Source organism: Callorhinchus milii, unplaced genomic scaffold, assembly GCF_018977255.1.
Source record: "Callorhinchus milii isolate IMCB2004 unplaced genomic scaffold, IMCB_Cmil_1.0 Scaffold4, whole genome shotgun sequence".
Classification (NCBI taxonomy): Eukaryota; Metazoa; Chordata; class Chondrichthyes; order Chimaeriformes; family Callorhinchidae; genus Callorhinchus; species Callorhinchus milii.
In genome coordinates, this window is record NW_024704745.1 from 56013203 (window position 1) to 56030285 (window position 17083).

At 42.4% G+C, this 17083-nt stretch overlaps 1 protein-coding gene across 2 annotated transcripts in view; it reads left to right on the top strand.

Moving 5' to 3' along the window:
* The first annotated feature begins 9481 nt into the window (after positions 1 to 9481).
* LOC103184334 (NADPH oxidase 4) overlaps positions 9482 to 17083 on the top strand; it is a 69405-nt gene continuing 61803 nt past the window's right edge. For both annotated transcript variants that reach the window (XM_007902276.2, XM_007902283.2), the window contains exons 1-2: positions 9482 to 9574; positions 9806 to 9901. In XM_007902276.2, coding sequence (XP_007900467.1) covers positions 9518 to 9574; positions 9806 to 9901 — 153 coding nt within the window. In that variant the 5' untranslated portion in view covers positions 9482 to 9517. The remainder of the gene's footprint in view (positions 9575 to 9805; positions 9902 to 17083) is intronic.

Sequence of the window (17083 nt, forward strand, 5' to 3'; positions counted from 1 at the left end):
TTGTTGTTGTTGCAACAGTGAAGTGCTCCGAGACATTATCCTAAATAAAGGACCCTATATAAATGCAAGTTGTCGTTATGTATTTCTCAAGTTATTCAGGCAATAGCACCGGAAGACTGGCTGACTGTAATGGATCTGAAGCGTCGCCATCGAACCTTGACACAAAATATCTCTGACGTTCCATTTTCAAGGTTGAAGCTAACGCTGTTCCCCTTCTGTCCCTTGTCACAATGTGTTAAAATACCAATATTTCCATTTTTAAAGGAAAAAATTATGGTGCTGGAGTTTCAAGCAGTCGATGGAAGATATATGGAGTCAGTGAATGAAAAGATCTTATAAAATAGCTAATTCCTCTTATTCAAATTGTTGACAAACCTGCTTTGCATTTCTAGCATTTTCTGGTTTAATTTGTGAAAATACCTGCACTAAAAAAAATCCAGTTTTCTGTTTAGGCTTAAACTCTGAGGCAAAACTTGAGCTTGCACAAATTCTTTGAAATGGGAAAATATTGTTCCTTTTTGTGAATGTTGGCATCCAAATAAATGATCTACTGACAGCCTTTTCTTGTGCATCTCAGCTTACAGACTCCAGAGGGCTCTCTGTAAATAATTTTAAATGATACCTGCAAAATGAGCAGTATGAAATATTTCCAAGTTCTCTGGGTCTATTTTGCAGGCAATATTAATTACTACCATATTTCAGGCAGTAAAATTACTACCGGTTAATTATTGGTTGACTTCCTCCCAATGTGAAAGGCGCTATACAAATGTAATTTTGTTGTTGTTGATAATCTTTTCCAGTATAACCATATTTTTTATTTCATACTTGTTAAAATATTTTTTTCAATAAAGAAAATTGTCATAACTTTGATTACTGTCAAAGTAATTGACAAATTTTGGCACTTTGGAAAATGTAATGAGAAATACTAAGACCAATTTGCTGGGGCGAGTTTGAATTCTTTAGCAGTTTGACACAATTTGGTTCCTTATCACAAGAAAATAAGAGCATTTTGGATAAAGAAGATCCTTCAGCCTGTTTTATCTTATTCTTTCAAAATATCCATTACCCTACTGTCCATATCATTATTTTAGAATCAATATTGTAAAATATTAATATTAAAGGAAGATTGCATTACCACTTTATATTTCTGTTTTTTTTCTAGGAAAACAGTGGCATAACTGTGCACAGGAGAATGATCCCATTTGAAAATAGCACTTCAATTAATTATTACTGTCTGTTTACAGACACTTGAAATATATACAGCTATATGCTCCCTCTTGGTGACATCATCCACAGACATGGGGTTAACTTCCACATGTATGCAGATGACACTGAATTCTACCTCTCTGCCTCCACACTTGACTCCTGGGCTACTGCTGTCCTGACAGAATGTCTGTCAGACATCAAGTCCTGGATGAGAGCAAACTTTCTACAGTTGAATGTCAACAAGACCGAGGCTCTCCTGATTGGCTCCGGTCAGTGCCTCCTCACCTCAGGCGCTGAGAGCATCACCATCCATGGTTACACACTCCACCTTACTAAGCCAGTCCGGAACCTTGGGGTCTTGTTTGACCCTCAACTATCCTTTCTACCCCACATCTGCGCCATGACCTGCTCTGCCTTCCCCCACCTCCGCAACATTGCCCAGCTCTGCCACTATCTCACACCGCAGGTTGCCCAAACCCTCATACATGTTTTCATTACATTGAGGTTTGCCTATGCAAACACCTTGCTTGTCGGCCTCCCCAACTCCTCCAGATCATCCAGAACGATCATCCAGCTCTGCAGCCTCTGTCCTCTCCCACACTAGGCTCCGTGACCCTATCACCCCCATCCTCGCCCGACTCCACTGGCTTCCCAACACGCAGATGATACAGTTCAAGATCCTGGTCCTCACCTTCAAAGCCCTCCACTGTCTTGCTCCCGCCTTCTTCTGTGACCTCCTAACCCCCTACTATCCTGCTCGATCCCTCCATTCAGTGGGCTCCGGCCTGCTTCATGTCCCCCGCCTCGCTTGCCCCACTATTGGCAGACAGGCCTTCTACCACTCTGCCCATACCCTCTGGATCTCTATCCCACAGTTCCTCTGCCACGCACCCTCCCTTGTCTCCTTCAAGACCCGTCTCAAGACCCTCTTCAACCGTGCTTTCGATCACCCTGCTTCCTCCTTGCCCTCCACCCTCCTCAATCCCGACCCCCAGCTCAGGTCCATAACTCTGTCTATCCAGCACCTTGGGATGTCCTCCCAATGTGAACGACACTATACAAATGTAATTTTGTTGTTTTTGTTACTCAAATGGGCAGTGTGATTTTCTTCAATGCTGTAAAGTTTTACAGTTCTAAATGCAGTTGTCTGACTAATATGACTGAATATTGTTAATATGCATTTTCGTCCAGAGAGTGATCATCATGAATGATTATAAAGGTCAACCGATCATAATCCTCTGGTATCATTTATCCAATGGCCTTGAGGCTATTCACCCCACTGTAATCTCACAGTTGGTACGAAGAAAATAGTTTTCGATTATCACTCAAATCCCTCTTCCTCTAGGTGGCGATACATATAAGTAAATGGCTTATGCAAAACAGTTCTACAGTAGTGTATTTCATCTTTACCTGACACAGATAGTATGCAAAGTAATTTTAGTTTCAGACTAGTGTTTTCTGCAACAATGTTTGGGATGATCAATTAACTAAAGTTGTTTGCAAATACAAACCAGTCCGTCTGCAAAATGTGGCTGGAACAATAAATAATAAAGTACAGCAGGCAGCTTGCCGCATTACATAATGCAATTGCAAACACTGGTTAATACACAGCAGTTCTTAATTATTGCTTTGAGCATTAAAACTATATTCAGCAATAGATTTTTTTATGCACATGGGCTATATTTTAGAATAAATCTTCAGTCATATATTCAAATACTGAATCCACATATTCCCATTGAAAAACAGAACATTACAGTCTGCAAAAATAGATTAACTGTTCAAGGCAAAATACCATTTTACAAGTACAAGGAGCAAGTATCCCATAGTTTCCAGCAGATGTCAGGACCAGCTGTAAGAAAGTTTTTTTTTGCCACCAGATAATCACCACAAACCATTATAAAATAGCAAGCAGCCCAAGCATCTGTCATTAGTGAGCTTTTCTTTCTGTTTCTTTCTCTCTGCATCTGTAATTCCATACTTTAGCTTTTGCTATTTTATTTAATTGCAGGATATTTTAGAATGAGTTCAAACAGAACTGGTTCTGAAGAAACCTGAGATCTTCCAGAATTTAGCATCAGTAAAAGAATCTGTGTTACAATATAATAATAATAATCCTTGCATTTGATATAACACTTTATCATATCATTGAAATATCTCAAAGAACCTCACTAATTTAGTATGAAGTGTAGTGACTGTGTATTCGTAAGCGGACATAGCAGTCAATTTGTACACAAACAGCCATGAACTGTATGACCAATTTTATCTGGGTCTGGACAAAACTCACTTTTAGAATCATGGCATGGAATCCTTAATATTCACCTGTCCAGGCAGACAGACCTTAATTATTGTCTCATTCAAAATCCTGCATTTCCAATAATGAAGCAACAACAACAACAAGATTGCATTTGTATAGCGCCTTTCACGTCGGGAGGACATCCCAAGGCACTGGACAGTGTACAGCATTTCAGACGCGAGCTGGGGTCAGGGGGAAGAAGGGAGGGGGGGTGAAGGGGGGTGGCCGATGGCATGGTCGAAGAGGAAGGTCTTGAGGTGGGACTTGAAGGATGCTAAGGAGGGGGTGAGGTGGAGTGACTGGGGGATGGAATTCCAGAGGTTGGGGGCAGAGTGGCTGAAGGCTCTCCTGCCAATGCAAGCACTCTCCTACCTGCATTCGAGTGTCAACCTAGAATGGGGCACGAACCCACAACCTTCTGACTCAGGTGAGAGTGCTACCAACATTTATGAACAGTTGTTTCCAAGTCATGAGTCTAAACTTGTTTCATGAGTTGCAGAATCTTAGCAGAAGCTCCATATAGTTTGTTTGTGTCATAGGCCATTAACTCAGGCTGCCCAGCAAACATGATGGTCAGCACACTAAGTGGAAATAATATGCACTGTTACTTTCTTGAGTGGTATTTTTAGGGAGAGATATCAAGACCATCTTGGGACACCATGATAAGTACCAACCTGAACTTCATTCATATTACAGGGCAGCAGTGCTAGAAAAATAGACAGGGAGGGTACTAATCACAATGTCTCTTCAAGATTATCAGATTATAGTAAAGAAAAATGTATTAATTTACATGCTGGAACTATAGACCCAATTACAGTATGAGCAAGTAGTGAAAACAATTGTTGAAGTTACTATTAAAGCAGGAACAGGATGGACAAACAGGTTTAGAGCAGTTCAGCAAGTCTAAATACACCAGTTTAAATAGCATCTGCAGTGACAAAGCTCACCCGTGACAGCTGCTCAGTCAGTTTATTTGTAAACTTTGTGCAGACAATTTGGGGGCATAGTTTCTTACAGCTGGTACTGGCATCTGCTGGACAACAAAAACCATTCCTTCCATTTGCAATGTAAACAAAAAAATATAAATTTTGAAATATAGAAAGTTGTTAGAAACCATCTGTCAGACTGTAAAGCGCTCCAGGACGCTACCCTGCATGATGGGCGCTATATAAATACAAGTTGTTGTTGTACTTGATACGCTTTATAGACTTACCTACATCTGTAAGGTCTGTCACATTCAGAACGTGCTAGAAGTAAGTAGAGTGGGGCATCTTCCTGATGTGAAAGCCAGAGCCTTCTAAATGGCGGGAGCAGAGAGGGAGCAAACAGGTCGATGTGGGGTTCGCAGTTCACAGAGATAGGGAGGAGCAGGGCTCTGGAGGGGGAGTTAAGCTATCATCTGGGGGACGGGGAGCCAGTGGAGCCAGGCGAGGATGGAGGTTTGGGGGCTATAGATTCATAGAGCCTGGTGGAAGAGAGAGGAAACATTGGGGTGGGGGATGACATGGTGGGGGAGAAATACAGGTGGGTGGAAGAACACGGGTGGAAGGGGTGAGAATTATCTGTAATTTAAAATTCTTTATTGTGTTCCTAAAAGTGGTTGGTTTGTGGCCAGAAACAGCACAACTGATCAACCATCTGGGTTAGGAGGTTGGGCTTAAGCCATATATTGAGCTCATAGTTGAGGCTGACACTCCAATGGAATGCTGGGTGAGTGCGACATGTCAGAGATATTATCCTTTGGATGAGACATTTGCCTATAAAGATGGTAAACATCCTGTGATACAATCGGTAAAGAGAAGGGAGATTTCTCTGGTGCCTTGGCCAATAATCATCTGGATAAATCATCATTTATAATAATGTAGGACTTTGCTGTGAGCAAATTGGCTGCCAAGTTTGTATAAAAACCTACACTAAACTTAAAACAATTACTTTACTGGAAGCATGTCAAGTAAAGAACTTTGAGATTATTCAATTTTATACGTATCAAATATTATTTCCTTACTCGCACCCAACAATGTTCACATTTGCACTTATGTTACTATGGTTTTGAAACCAACTATACACTTGACATTATTGGCCAATTAACATTGTGAAATGTTTGCCAACTTGCACAATTAAAATTTGGAAATGTTTTACTTTTGTTATGATGTAAATTTCTGAATCGTTTCTGCCACCAGAACAATTTTTTGACACTACTAAGACATTACAATTTTACCAGTCTATTAAGTAAAATCCATCTCTCTCTCTCCTGAATTAAGTTAACTTTCTAATGTTGCCTAATTTTCATTTATTATAGTTTGAGTGTTTTTGTCTAAGAGATAGGATATGAATGTTTCATCAAAGTGATTTTTCCCTTATATCCTGTATCATGATACAACTAGGATACAATTCATCCAACACCATTCCTTCTCTTATTATCTCCTTGCAGTACTCATTTTGTTTTTTTTGTAAGCTGCGTGCCTGACACATTTAGAAACTCGCTTTAGAGTGAGCTCTATGTATCCCACCTAAAAATGGAAATTCTAGAGATGTTTATTGGAATGTGCACTTTCTCTCTGGAGGGATGCATCCTGATTACCTAATTCTAGAGAGTATTAAATGTAGGTTGGTAAGAACCAAAACTTGGGGACCCCAGAGTGTGCATTGGGTACTGCTGGAGTCTAACCAGTTAAACCGTTGAAAGCACTGTCTGGCAAACTTTTTCACTGCTTGTCTAGCGAGGACCACCCTACCTGTTTGGGCTTTGGTTTGCAGGAGTAGCAGAGCTGAGTGGGAAGAGTACCTTCCCAGAGTGACCTGCCACATTTCAAGTCGTGTTAACGAACCAGACTGACTTGGCTGTCATTGGGATACTGCGGACCCACCTGGCTCATAAACTTATTTTGTTGTTGACATCTGAAATTCTTACGGTCTCAGCCTTAATGTTAAGAAGATTTTTTTAATTTCAAAGCAGTTCTTATAAAATTAAAACATTTTTAACACTAGCATTTTTCGAAACTTTGTTTTTCCATCCATTCCATGTTTTATAAGGAGAACAATATCCAAACTTCAAAATTACTTGGTGAGTAATTCGTAAATGTATTACTCTTTTGCCATAGTTCAGTCAAATTTCCTACATTCAATTCTAACATATTACAGTAAGTTCCTTATAACAAGACCCTGACTTAACTTAAGTAACCATACTGTCAATACCCCAGCGCCTTCTCATACAAAATATTAATACAACAACAAGATTACATTTGTATAGCGCTTTTCACGTCGGGAGGACGTCCCAAGGCTCTGACAAAATATTAATAATAATTCTTGCATTTGATATAGTTCCTTATCACATCTTCTAGATGTCTCAAAGCGCTTCACAAAACATACTGTAAAGTGAATTGACTGCCTATATTTTGTGGGCCAAATGCGGCAGCCAATTGCACACAGCAGTGTCCGACAAACAGTCGTGGATTGAGTGACCAAATTATTATTCTTTTTATTCATTTTTGAAGGAATTATTATCCCTGAAAAAGCAATCCGCCAATCAACTAACAATCAGGTTCCTACTTACTGCTAGGTAAACAGAGGTTTGTGGAGTAAGGAAACTTGCCCAACGTTTCACCCTGCCGGGGAATCAAATCCAGGTTCGCTTGCGAAGCGAGTGCTCTAACCACTAAGCTGCAGGACTCCATATTAATAAGGGACTCCACATTATTTGTCACTCTGTTTTATATGTAATTAGTCGCATTCTAGAAATGCTTGTAAGTACTTAATTTGGATAACTCATCCTGTAAGATGACGTCTTGCAACGGAGAGGCCCGCTGCCCTATCCTGTGATTGGTGTGGGTGGAGTTTAGGCAGGCATGCTCAGATGCATCGCAGAGGCCTCTGGTCTATTCGATGGTTGTGGTGTGGCCTTTTGCCTTGCCTCCAATCCTATTCTGTGGCAGGATAGGGCAGGAGTCCAGGACACGGCCCTCGAACACACAAGAAGCCTCTGAACAGGATAGTGTGGGAAGTCTCGGCGCAGACCTCTAATCGACCAGAGGCCTCTGCGATGCATTTGAAATGGATTCTGATGAGTGCCCGATCAATCACTGTGACTCCTTGTGGACTGAGAGGACCTATGCCTATCTCGCCCACTCTGGATAACTAGTCACCGAGCCTATTTCCCTTGGAGTGACGAGTTACCAGGAGTTGACTATATTTCCTTTACAACAACAACAACAAGATTTCATTTATAGAGGGCCTTTCACGTCGGGAGGACGTCCCAAGGTGCTGTACAGTTGGATCGGGACCCAAGCAGGGGGCAAATAGTCAGGGTGAGGGGAGGGAAGGGAGGGAGCGAGGAGGGGATAGAGAGTCAAGAGGGGAGCTGAAGGCACGGTCGAAGAGGTCTTGAGACCGACCTTGAAGGAGGAAAGGAAGGAAGCAAGACGAAGGCACTGGGGGATGGAGTTCCAGAGCCTAGGGGCTGAGAGGCTGAAGGCCCGGCCACCAATGGTAGGGCAGTTGGGGCGGGGGATGTGGAGCAGGCCAGAGCCAGAGGAACGGAGGGTACGGGCAGGTAAGTAGGGGGATAGTAGGTCGGAGAGGTAGGAAGGAGCAAGGCCATGCAGGGTGGGGAAACGGGTTTGAAGGTGTTTAGGGGAGGATGGGTAGGAGTCACGAGTGTGGGAGGGAAGGGGTGGGGGGTGGGTGGAAGTTGGAGGGGAAGTGACCGCGTAGCGGATTCCCTTGATTTTTGATTCAAGAAAGTCCAGCATCTCCTCGCAGTGAAGGTTGGAGGAGATGACCTGCGCGGGGTGGCGGGGGGGATGGAGGAGTCGGGATGTGGTAGAAAACAGAAGCCTGGGGTTGTTCTTCGCCTCCAGGATTATCCTGGAGTAGAAGAACGATTTGGCCGAGGCTAGAGTGGAGCGGTAGATTTTGAGGAGGTCCAGCCAGATTTGTCGGTGGACATTTGGCCAGATTTGAGGCAGATGCGTTCAGCGGCCCGCACCTGGCTCTTCAGTGAGCGGAGGTCGGTAGTGAACCAGGGGGAGAAGCGAGAGTAGGAGACAGTACGGGAGGTGAGGGGGGCAACAGTGTTGAGTGTGGAGGAGAGGGTGTTGTGGAGGAGGGTGAGAGCAGAAGAGGGGTCAGCGAGTGATGAAGGCCAGAGGGAGAGGAGTTCACAAGATTTTTTTCTGCTTCTATAATCTCTGTGCCACAACAGTTACTGCAGTATAAAGTAACTCACTCATGTGAAGATATTTGGAGGTGATAAGGCACAATATTAAATGCATGGACTGTTGTTCTCTGGGACACTGTCCTGCGTGAGGGGCACTGTGCAATTAAATACAAGTTGTTGCATTCATTTGACACCACTTGGTGCTGCTGCAAAGCCCCGTTTGCTTCCCTTTGCTTTGGAAAGAACTACTCCTTTGCATCGATTTCTCCTTCGCTAATTCGTTGGGTTTTTTTTTTGCGTTTTTTTTTAAAAAAAATCAGCCCCGTTCTGCCTTTTTTTCTCCTTCTTCACAGCACCGCTCTGCGTGACCAGAACCGACCCTCTGCGGCTTTCCTCCCCCACCACCCCCGCACCCCCGACCCCACCCCCGCACCCCCACGGGATTGTTTCATTCTGTTGCTCTCTGGTTTTGTCGGATGTCCCCCTCTGTGGCTGATCCCCATTCTTTAAACGCTTCTCTGTTGCACATCGCAGAGGCTGAAGCGAATCGCAGGATCGCCTCTAATCATCAGATGCTGCGGGATCTCAGCAGTCAGCCGCAAACTTAAGGGTTGCACTGGCAATTCAGCCAATTGCATGCGACTGGGGGGGTGGTGGGGGGGTGTTAAGGGGGGAGGGGGGGGGTGTGTGTGGGGGAAATGTAGGAAATGCAAAATAAGTGAGATCAAAGGGAACCGCAGAGCGGAAGAGCGCCATTGCAGCTCACAGTCCGGGAAGGTATTTAACGCTGTGGTTTGTTGTTGGGGGGGAAACACAAACCTTACAAGAGCCGCAGGAGAAGTCCAGACCCCCACCGGCACAGCATGTCTTTGTCCTGGAAAAGTTGGCTCTCCAACGAGGGTGGAAAACATCTGGTTTTGGTAGGACTTTTGCTGTTTTACCCAAACCGGTCTCCTTCACAATTCGATCCGCAACGAATTCGTAAAAACTTTTTTTTTTTTTTTGGGGGTTAAACTGAGTTACTTAACTGGTGTTCTCGCACACGACGTGCACTTTTAGAAGCAGTTCTTGGTAACTGTGTGTTTTTTTTATTCCTCCCCTCCCTCCCTCCCCCCCCTCTCTCTCTCTCTCTCTCTCTCATCTGTTTGCAGCTTTTCTGGTTGGCGATCAACGTACTGCTCTTTTGGAAAACATTTACTCTTTATTACTACGGTCCGCAGTATTATTACTTACATCGGATGCTTGGGGTAAGTGCAACAACAGATCAGTGTTCGATGAATGAATGAGTGAGAAAGTTTGCGAGAAGCGATGCAGATTTTTGCTGCAGTGAAATTGACGAGATGTGCATTTGTCAGTAAAGATGACTCGACTCCAGGAATCCGAGAGGGTTATTCTTGGCAGAGAGTTGAGGGTAACATGTTGTCTGGGAGCACACTATTTCCACTCCCTGACTTGAATCGTTGCACGTATTCGTGATTGTTTTCGTGTTAAGCAAAAGATATTCGGGACAAGTCATAATGGGACATCCTCTGATTTTTGCTTTGTGGAAAAAGTTTCCCCCAACAGAAAGAATTGTCAATTTGGATTAACACGACTCCTTTGTTTGGAGCTGCAAAAAAAAAAGGGCTCTCTGTGGTCAATCGTTTCATGTCACTGGGAATGAATTGACCTGAACGATTTGCTGACGTCGTGGGTTTAAATGCACTTGGGAACACAAAGGAAGTACTAAGTAAAAAGCACTGCAAAGGCATTCGGAGTAAATTAAATGTTCCTGTCAATACAATGAACGTTTTTGGCAGAGTCTGGACTGCCAGCAGAGGTCCAACACAGGGCTGCACACAGTGTGGGTAGCGATGTGAGAAGCACAAAGCATGGCTGCAAAAATCAAACGTGCCAAATATCACACAGTGGTGGTTATCCTGGAAACAAGTCGGGGTTAATTCACTGCAAATGTGATCCAAGTATGGTTTTCTGGGGGTGCCACTCCAAATGATAAGAGAAACCTTTCGCCACCTTACTAACATGTTTTGGTGCTTTTTAACTTGTTGAGCAGAAAGAACGTGACTGTTAAATAGAAAGGGACAACTTTGCACATCTCTTACTTAGTAAGAAATCCGACTTTAGTTTTCTGCAATTTTCTGAAGACGAGGGACAAACATTATATAGAGAGTTGGATAGGTTTAAGATGGCACTTTTTGACATGTGTAATTGTGAGGAATTTTATTTTCTCTGAAAATAAAGCATAAGAGTAACCCCCCCCTTAAGTTTGTTTCTCCATGTCATTATTTGCCTCTATTTTCTCCTAATGCAAGTTTTCTGCAGTCGCCAACAGCCCCAACAGCAGTCAAGAGTTAAAAATGATGCATAGAAACAACAAATCTCAGACTTCTTTCTGAGTCTTACAATAAATGTAGGATATAGGAAGGTAATATAGGAGGGTTTCACATATAATTATCAGTAACTGTAACCAACTGGCAATAGGTTTCGGGTTCAAATACTTGAAGAAAGTGTTTTTTTTATTTGCCTTTCATATTAGAAATGCCAGAGCCACTGTTACTGAGAAATCACTGGAGCTCGGGAATTTGGCCCTTTACACAGCAGAGCAGATTCCTCAGCAGAGATCAAATAACTATGCTTAATCAGTGGCCTACATGTCATAAATGATGACTTTTATTTTTTGGTTCAGGATCTTCTTCATTGTAATCTTATGGAATATCTATAGAGACCAACAGTGTGAAAACTGCATTGTGGACCAGTATGAATATGGCTGGAACCCAGCACGCCTGCAGTAAGAAAAATGGCAGCAGGTGCTGGGGGCAGCATACATTTCTACTATTTGTTTCCACTGGTACTGCTACTTTTGGAAAAACCTGAAACCTAGATTGATCTTAGCTCTTCTAAGAACAGCAGTGCTGCGTTCTTTACTCTATTGCGCTGTTAAAGCACTGTTGCGCTGTAGAATATCATTGAAAGAGAAAGGTTTTTTAAAAAAAGTGTGTTGTTGGGGGTTGGGGGGAATTGTGCATGTTTAATGCAAGTTAAGGGAAAAATGATCAGTCGCAGTACTAGTTTCAAGACCTGTGGAGCTATTATGTCGAGTGGAAGTAAATTATTGAATGAACTTGCATTTTTATAGCGACTATAATGTCAAATGTTGCAAAGTACTGAACAGTAATTACTGTCTTGTGAAATAACTATTTTTTGTGAGAAAATGTGGAAGCCATTTTGTTGATTCCAAAGTCCAATAAGCAGCCATTAAGTGAATGACCAATTCAGTTGGAGGATTGGGGGCCAGAACATCAGGATGAACTCCATTGCTTTTTGAATGGTGGAATCTTTTACATCCACCTGAAAAACAGGCAAGCAGTTTCTTCATTTTCCATCTCATCTGGAAGATGGCACCTCTGACTGTGCTCTCCCAATACTGCACTGGAGTGTCAACCCAGTGTGAGCTCAAGTGTGATCTCCGGGCCCAACATGGAGGCTTGAACCCACAACCTTCTGACACATATAGCAAGAGTGCTACGAATTGAACAAAGCTGAAGCCTATGAAAAGGGAGAGAAATTCCTTTTCTTTTCAAATAGTACCACCTGAACAGGCAGATGGGGACTTGGCTTCTTGTCTCATCTGATGGATGGCACCTCCAACAATGCAGCACACTGCATAGAAGTGTCAGCAGAGAATTGAACTTGATGCTTAGGTTGTGCTCGGGTTCAATTGAGGGACAGCTTAGTTAAGGAGGTCAGAGCTGTTGGTCGATGGGAGCCAAAAAGTTCGCCTTCTGTCTTTGTCTTCTATTGATATTATTGTTGTCCACATTCAGCTACAACCACAACAACTTGCACTTATATAGCACCCTCCACCCAGAGTAGTGCCTCAGAGCACTTAACAGTGGTGGAGCCTGACTCCGAGTCGGGGGGAGGTGGCTGTAAGCACAGTCAAAGAGGAAAGTTTTCAGGCGGGACTTGAAAGAGGGGAGAGAGGGGGCAAGGCGGAAGGATTGAGGCAGAGTGTTTCAGCGTTTTGGGGCAAAGTGGCTGAAAGCATGACCTCTGATGGTGGAACAGAGGGTGCAAAGGATGAGCAGGAGACCAGTGCCAGTCGAGCGGAGGTGCCGGGTGGTGGATTGGGGAGTGAGGAGGTCGGAGAGGTAGGGAGGTGCCAGGAAGTGAATGGATTTGAACGAGAGTGAGGATCTTGAAGTCGATCATTCGGTGATGGGGAGCCAATGGAGACTGACCAAAACTGGTGAGATGTGGGTATGGAGTTTGGTCTGGGTCATATGCAAGCGGCAGAGTTCTGGATGAGCTGGATCTTTTGAATGGTAGAGCTGGGGAGACCGGCGAGGAGTGTATTTGAGTAATCCAGGCGGAAGGTGACAAAATGCATGCCCTTTAGCTGCATTTGGGGTAAGGTACGGTCGGAGGTGAGCAATGTGGCGGAGGTGGAAGAAGGCGGTTCTGGTCAGGGACTGGATGTGGGGGAGGAAGGGCAGCTCATCGTTAAACAAGACGCCAAGGTTGCACACTGGTTTGGTGAGTCTGAGGGAAGAAGTTACAGAAAGTTGTTGCTCATCCAGGCCTTGATGTCTGACAAGTAAGTGGGCAGAACGTCAGTCAACTTGAGGTCACGTCTAGAGGAAGGAAAGTAGATTTACATCTACATGTATATGGAAGTTGACCCTGTGTCTGTGGGTGGCATTACTGCGAGGGAGCATGTAAATGAGGAAAGGAAGGGCCAATGATAGAGGCTTTTGACTCTGACACAACTTTTTGACTTGGGCGAGAGTGCTACAAACAGACCCAGGGTAATACACTAATGGATGGGGTGCCACAATTAGTTTCAGCGCTCCTGGGATAACGGGGGAATATCAGTCAGAATTGTTGCGCCTTATTGTTATGTAAGATTCCTACTGGAAAGTGTGCATGAGTGGGTGTTGGATGAAGACAAGATTGGGCTTGGCTGTGCTGCCTCCACACATGCAAATTGGCGGCTCCTTTCACCTACAATTCTCCTTTCTCTAGCTGTTCCCACACTGTCATTATGTGTGACAACAAAGTAGTTCCCTGATCAGACAAGATTTTGCTTACAAAGTACACTTTACAATAAATCCTGTGAAGCATTTTGTGACATCCTCCCTATGTGAAAGGCACTGTATCAAATGCAAGGATTATTATAAGAAACTTAGTTTGGTAACAAAAAAAGTTGTGAATCACTGCAGTACCAAGATTGAAAACAATAGCATAGAAAATTCAGAACTTCACAGCCCATATCATTTCCTGCATTGGGTTCCATGAGTCAATCTCTCCTTTGCTCGCTCCAATGGCTCCCTATTTCCCATTTGATCAACTTTAAAATCCTCAAATGCTTCCATGGCTTTGCCCCATTTTACCTCTGCAACTTCTGTGATTGTATTACCCTGGGCTCTCCCTTTGCTCTTCCATGCCAACTGTCCACTCTGTTCCACCATCAGTGGATGACTTTTCAGCCACTTTCTCCCCCCCCACCCCTCTCCTCTGGAACTATCTTCCAAAATCTCTCTCCCTCTCTGCTTTTGAAACCAATCTAACAACTATTTATTTAACTGTGGCTTTAATCTCCCCCCTACCCATCCCATCCGCACACACACTCCTGCTATCTTCCTTCCACGTCAGGCTCCCACCCAGGTTTGTAAGGAACTTTGAGACTTCCTGGCTGTGTGAAAGGTTCTGTATACGTTGTTGAGAATGAAATCAGTCAAGAATTAGTAGGTGATAACAAACTTACTCTTGAGAAGCCTGCAGATTATAGGACAAAGGGACTAGTAACAGTACAAAACGTGTGATGCATTTTGACGACAGTGTTGGGTAGGACAAAGTTTGAGTGTATTTCTTGTGTTTGTGTGTATTTCGTCATTTCTTTCTCTTGATTGTTCACAAAATTACTATTGATTGTTGCACCTTATCTGCTAGGGTCTAACACATTTTGAAGTATTTGTAACAAATTCAGTCTTTAAGAATAAAGCCAAGCTCTCTTAAAAGTACACATCTCCTAGTGTTGTATTCCGTTACAGAATGTTTCCCTTGGGACACATGTGTTTACTGTTTTTATGAAAGGGACACACGCACTGTGTATCAGCCTGTCTCAGTTGGCAGCCCTTCCTCCGCCCCACCGTGAGTAGGAAGATTGTGGATTCAAGCCTATGCTGACACTTCAATGCACTGTTGTCAGTCTGCTACATTGTCGGAGTGCCATCCTTCAGATGAAACGTTAAATCGAGATCCCATCTGCCTGTCCAGGTGGGCATTAAAGATCGCATGGCAATATTCAAAAAAAGAAAGGAGTTTCTCTTGATATCCTAACCAACAGTCTGCTAAATAAAATGGTCATTCACTCCATGGATGTTTGTGGGACATTGCTGTGTGCAATTTGGGTGCCACTTTTGCCCACAATATATTCTCCGTCAAACCACATCACAGTATATCCTGGGAACCACTTTTAGACATTGTGATGATGTGATAAGGCACTATATGAAATACAAGAATCATTTTTTTCGTCCAACTTTTCAATGCAATTTTAATTTGGACACAATAAACACCCATATTTAAAGTAATGCTGCACTGAGTTTTGTTTTTAATAGACCTGGTTTCTGCAAGTAGGGTTGATAAATTTCAGGCACTTTTTGTCACATGCCCTTATTTAATTTAACATTAGGATGAAGCATAACTCAATTTACCTTTAACTAGAAGTGGTATTTAATCTTTCTATGGACTTCATATCCACTGTCTAATGTATCTGAGTTAGAGTTGCTCGTATTTATTATTAAGAATGAGCATACGGGCAGCAGCCCAATGTTCTGATGTCATTATTTGTTGAATGTCTGAATTAACCTATTTTGATGAAGCTTTAAAGAGTATCAATATTTTAAAAAGACATTCTGGAAGTAGATGGTGCTCTTAATTGTCTTTATACTTTGGAATTCTAGCATATCAAAACATTTAATGAATGAATATTGTATTGTTATAGAGAATGTTTGTAAACACAAAGGATAAACTGCTTGGTTAAAATGTCAAGGGTTTTTTTAAAAAAAATCTGGGATAGTCTGTAATGCTGATGACTCATTGTGTTATTTTGGGCAGGGTATAAGACTAGGAATTTTACAGCGAATTCTTTGTCAAAAGCAATAGTGACTATAACTCCCGGCTGCGTCCACAAGGTTTTCTAATTAAAGCCCATTGTCAATTAATTTTTTTAAAAAACATTGGAAACTTATCAAAACTTTCTGTTTATTAAAGTGGATAGCTATCTTAATATATGATAATAGTAATAATAATCCTTGCATTTGATATAGCGCTTTTCACGTCTGCTAGCCGTCTCAAAGTGCTTCACAGAATAGACTGTAAAGTGAATTGACTGTATATTTGTGGGCGAAACGGAACAGCCAATTGTGCACAACAGTGTCCCATGAACAGTTGTGGATTCAGTGACCAAATTATTATTGTTTTTTTCTTGAGTGATTATTATCCTCGGAAAAGTGACCCACCAATCAACTAACAACTGGGTTCCTACTTAATGCTAGGTAAACAGAGGCATGTGGAGTAAGGAAACTTGTCCAACTTTCCGCCCTGCTGGAAATCAAACCCGGGTCTCTTGTTTGTGAGACGAGTGCTCTAACCACTGAGACACAGACTCCACAACGATGAAAATAAAATATGATTAAAACCAGTTCAGAAAATACTTTCTGCATTGTTCATAACATATAAATCTGCTATCATTTATTAAAAGACTAATACTCTGTTTTTATTTTCTTTGCCTTTTGACCTTTTCTTTTTGAAGAGATGTTATTTTACAGAAATTTAAAAGCTAAGCAATAACAAAGCAAGGGAATTGCAAACCAGCAGGTCTGCTTTAGTTTTTATGAAAGTACAGGCAATGTTCAGTATTGTTTTGTCAGGCCTTGAGGTGTTTCGGTGCATCTATCTGCCTTGGGAATTATTTACCATCAGTGCTCACTCCAGAGCCATATATGTATTGTGAGGCTGAAAAACAGTAATAAAGCTCATGAGATAGGAATTGGCATAATTTGTGCTATTAATACAGTCTACACTTTAACACACTAAATTAAAGGCTTAAAACTATTGCCTTTTGCTTAATTATTTATTATCGATTTTCACTTTTATTTTTCATTGTTTCTTACTCCTTTCTAAATATATCTGTTTTTCTGAGTGCCATAATAATAATAATTTGATATCAATCCTTCCGCCTGCCCCCTCTTTCCTGTTTTCAGATTGCACCTGAAGAATCTTCCTCTTCAGCGATGCCTATGATCACTTTCCCTTTCTGCCCACCTCGCTGTCAAACTCTGCCATTTATTAAGCACTCTGAAGTGCTACCTCATGTGAAGGGTGCTTTATAAATGCAAGTTGTAGTACCTTTCACATCAGGAGCA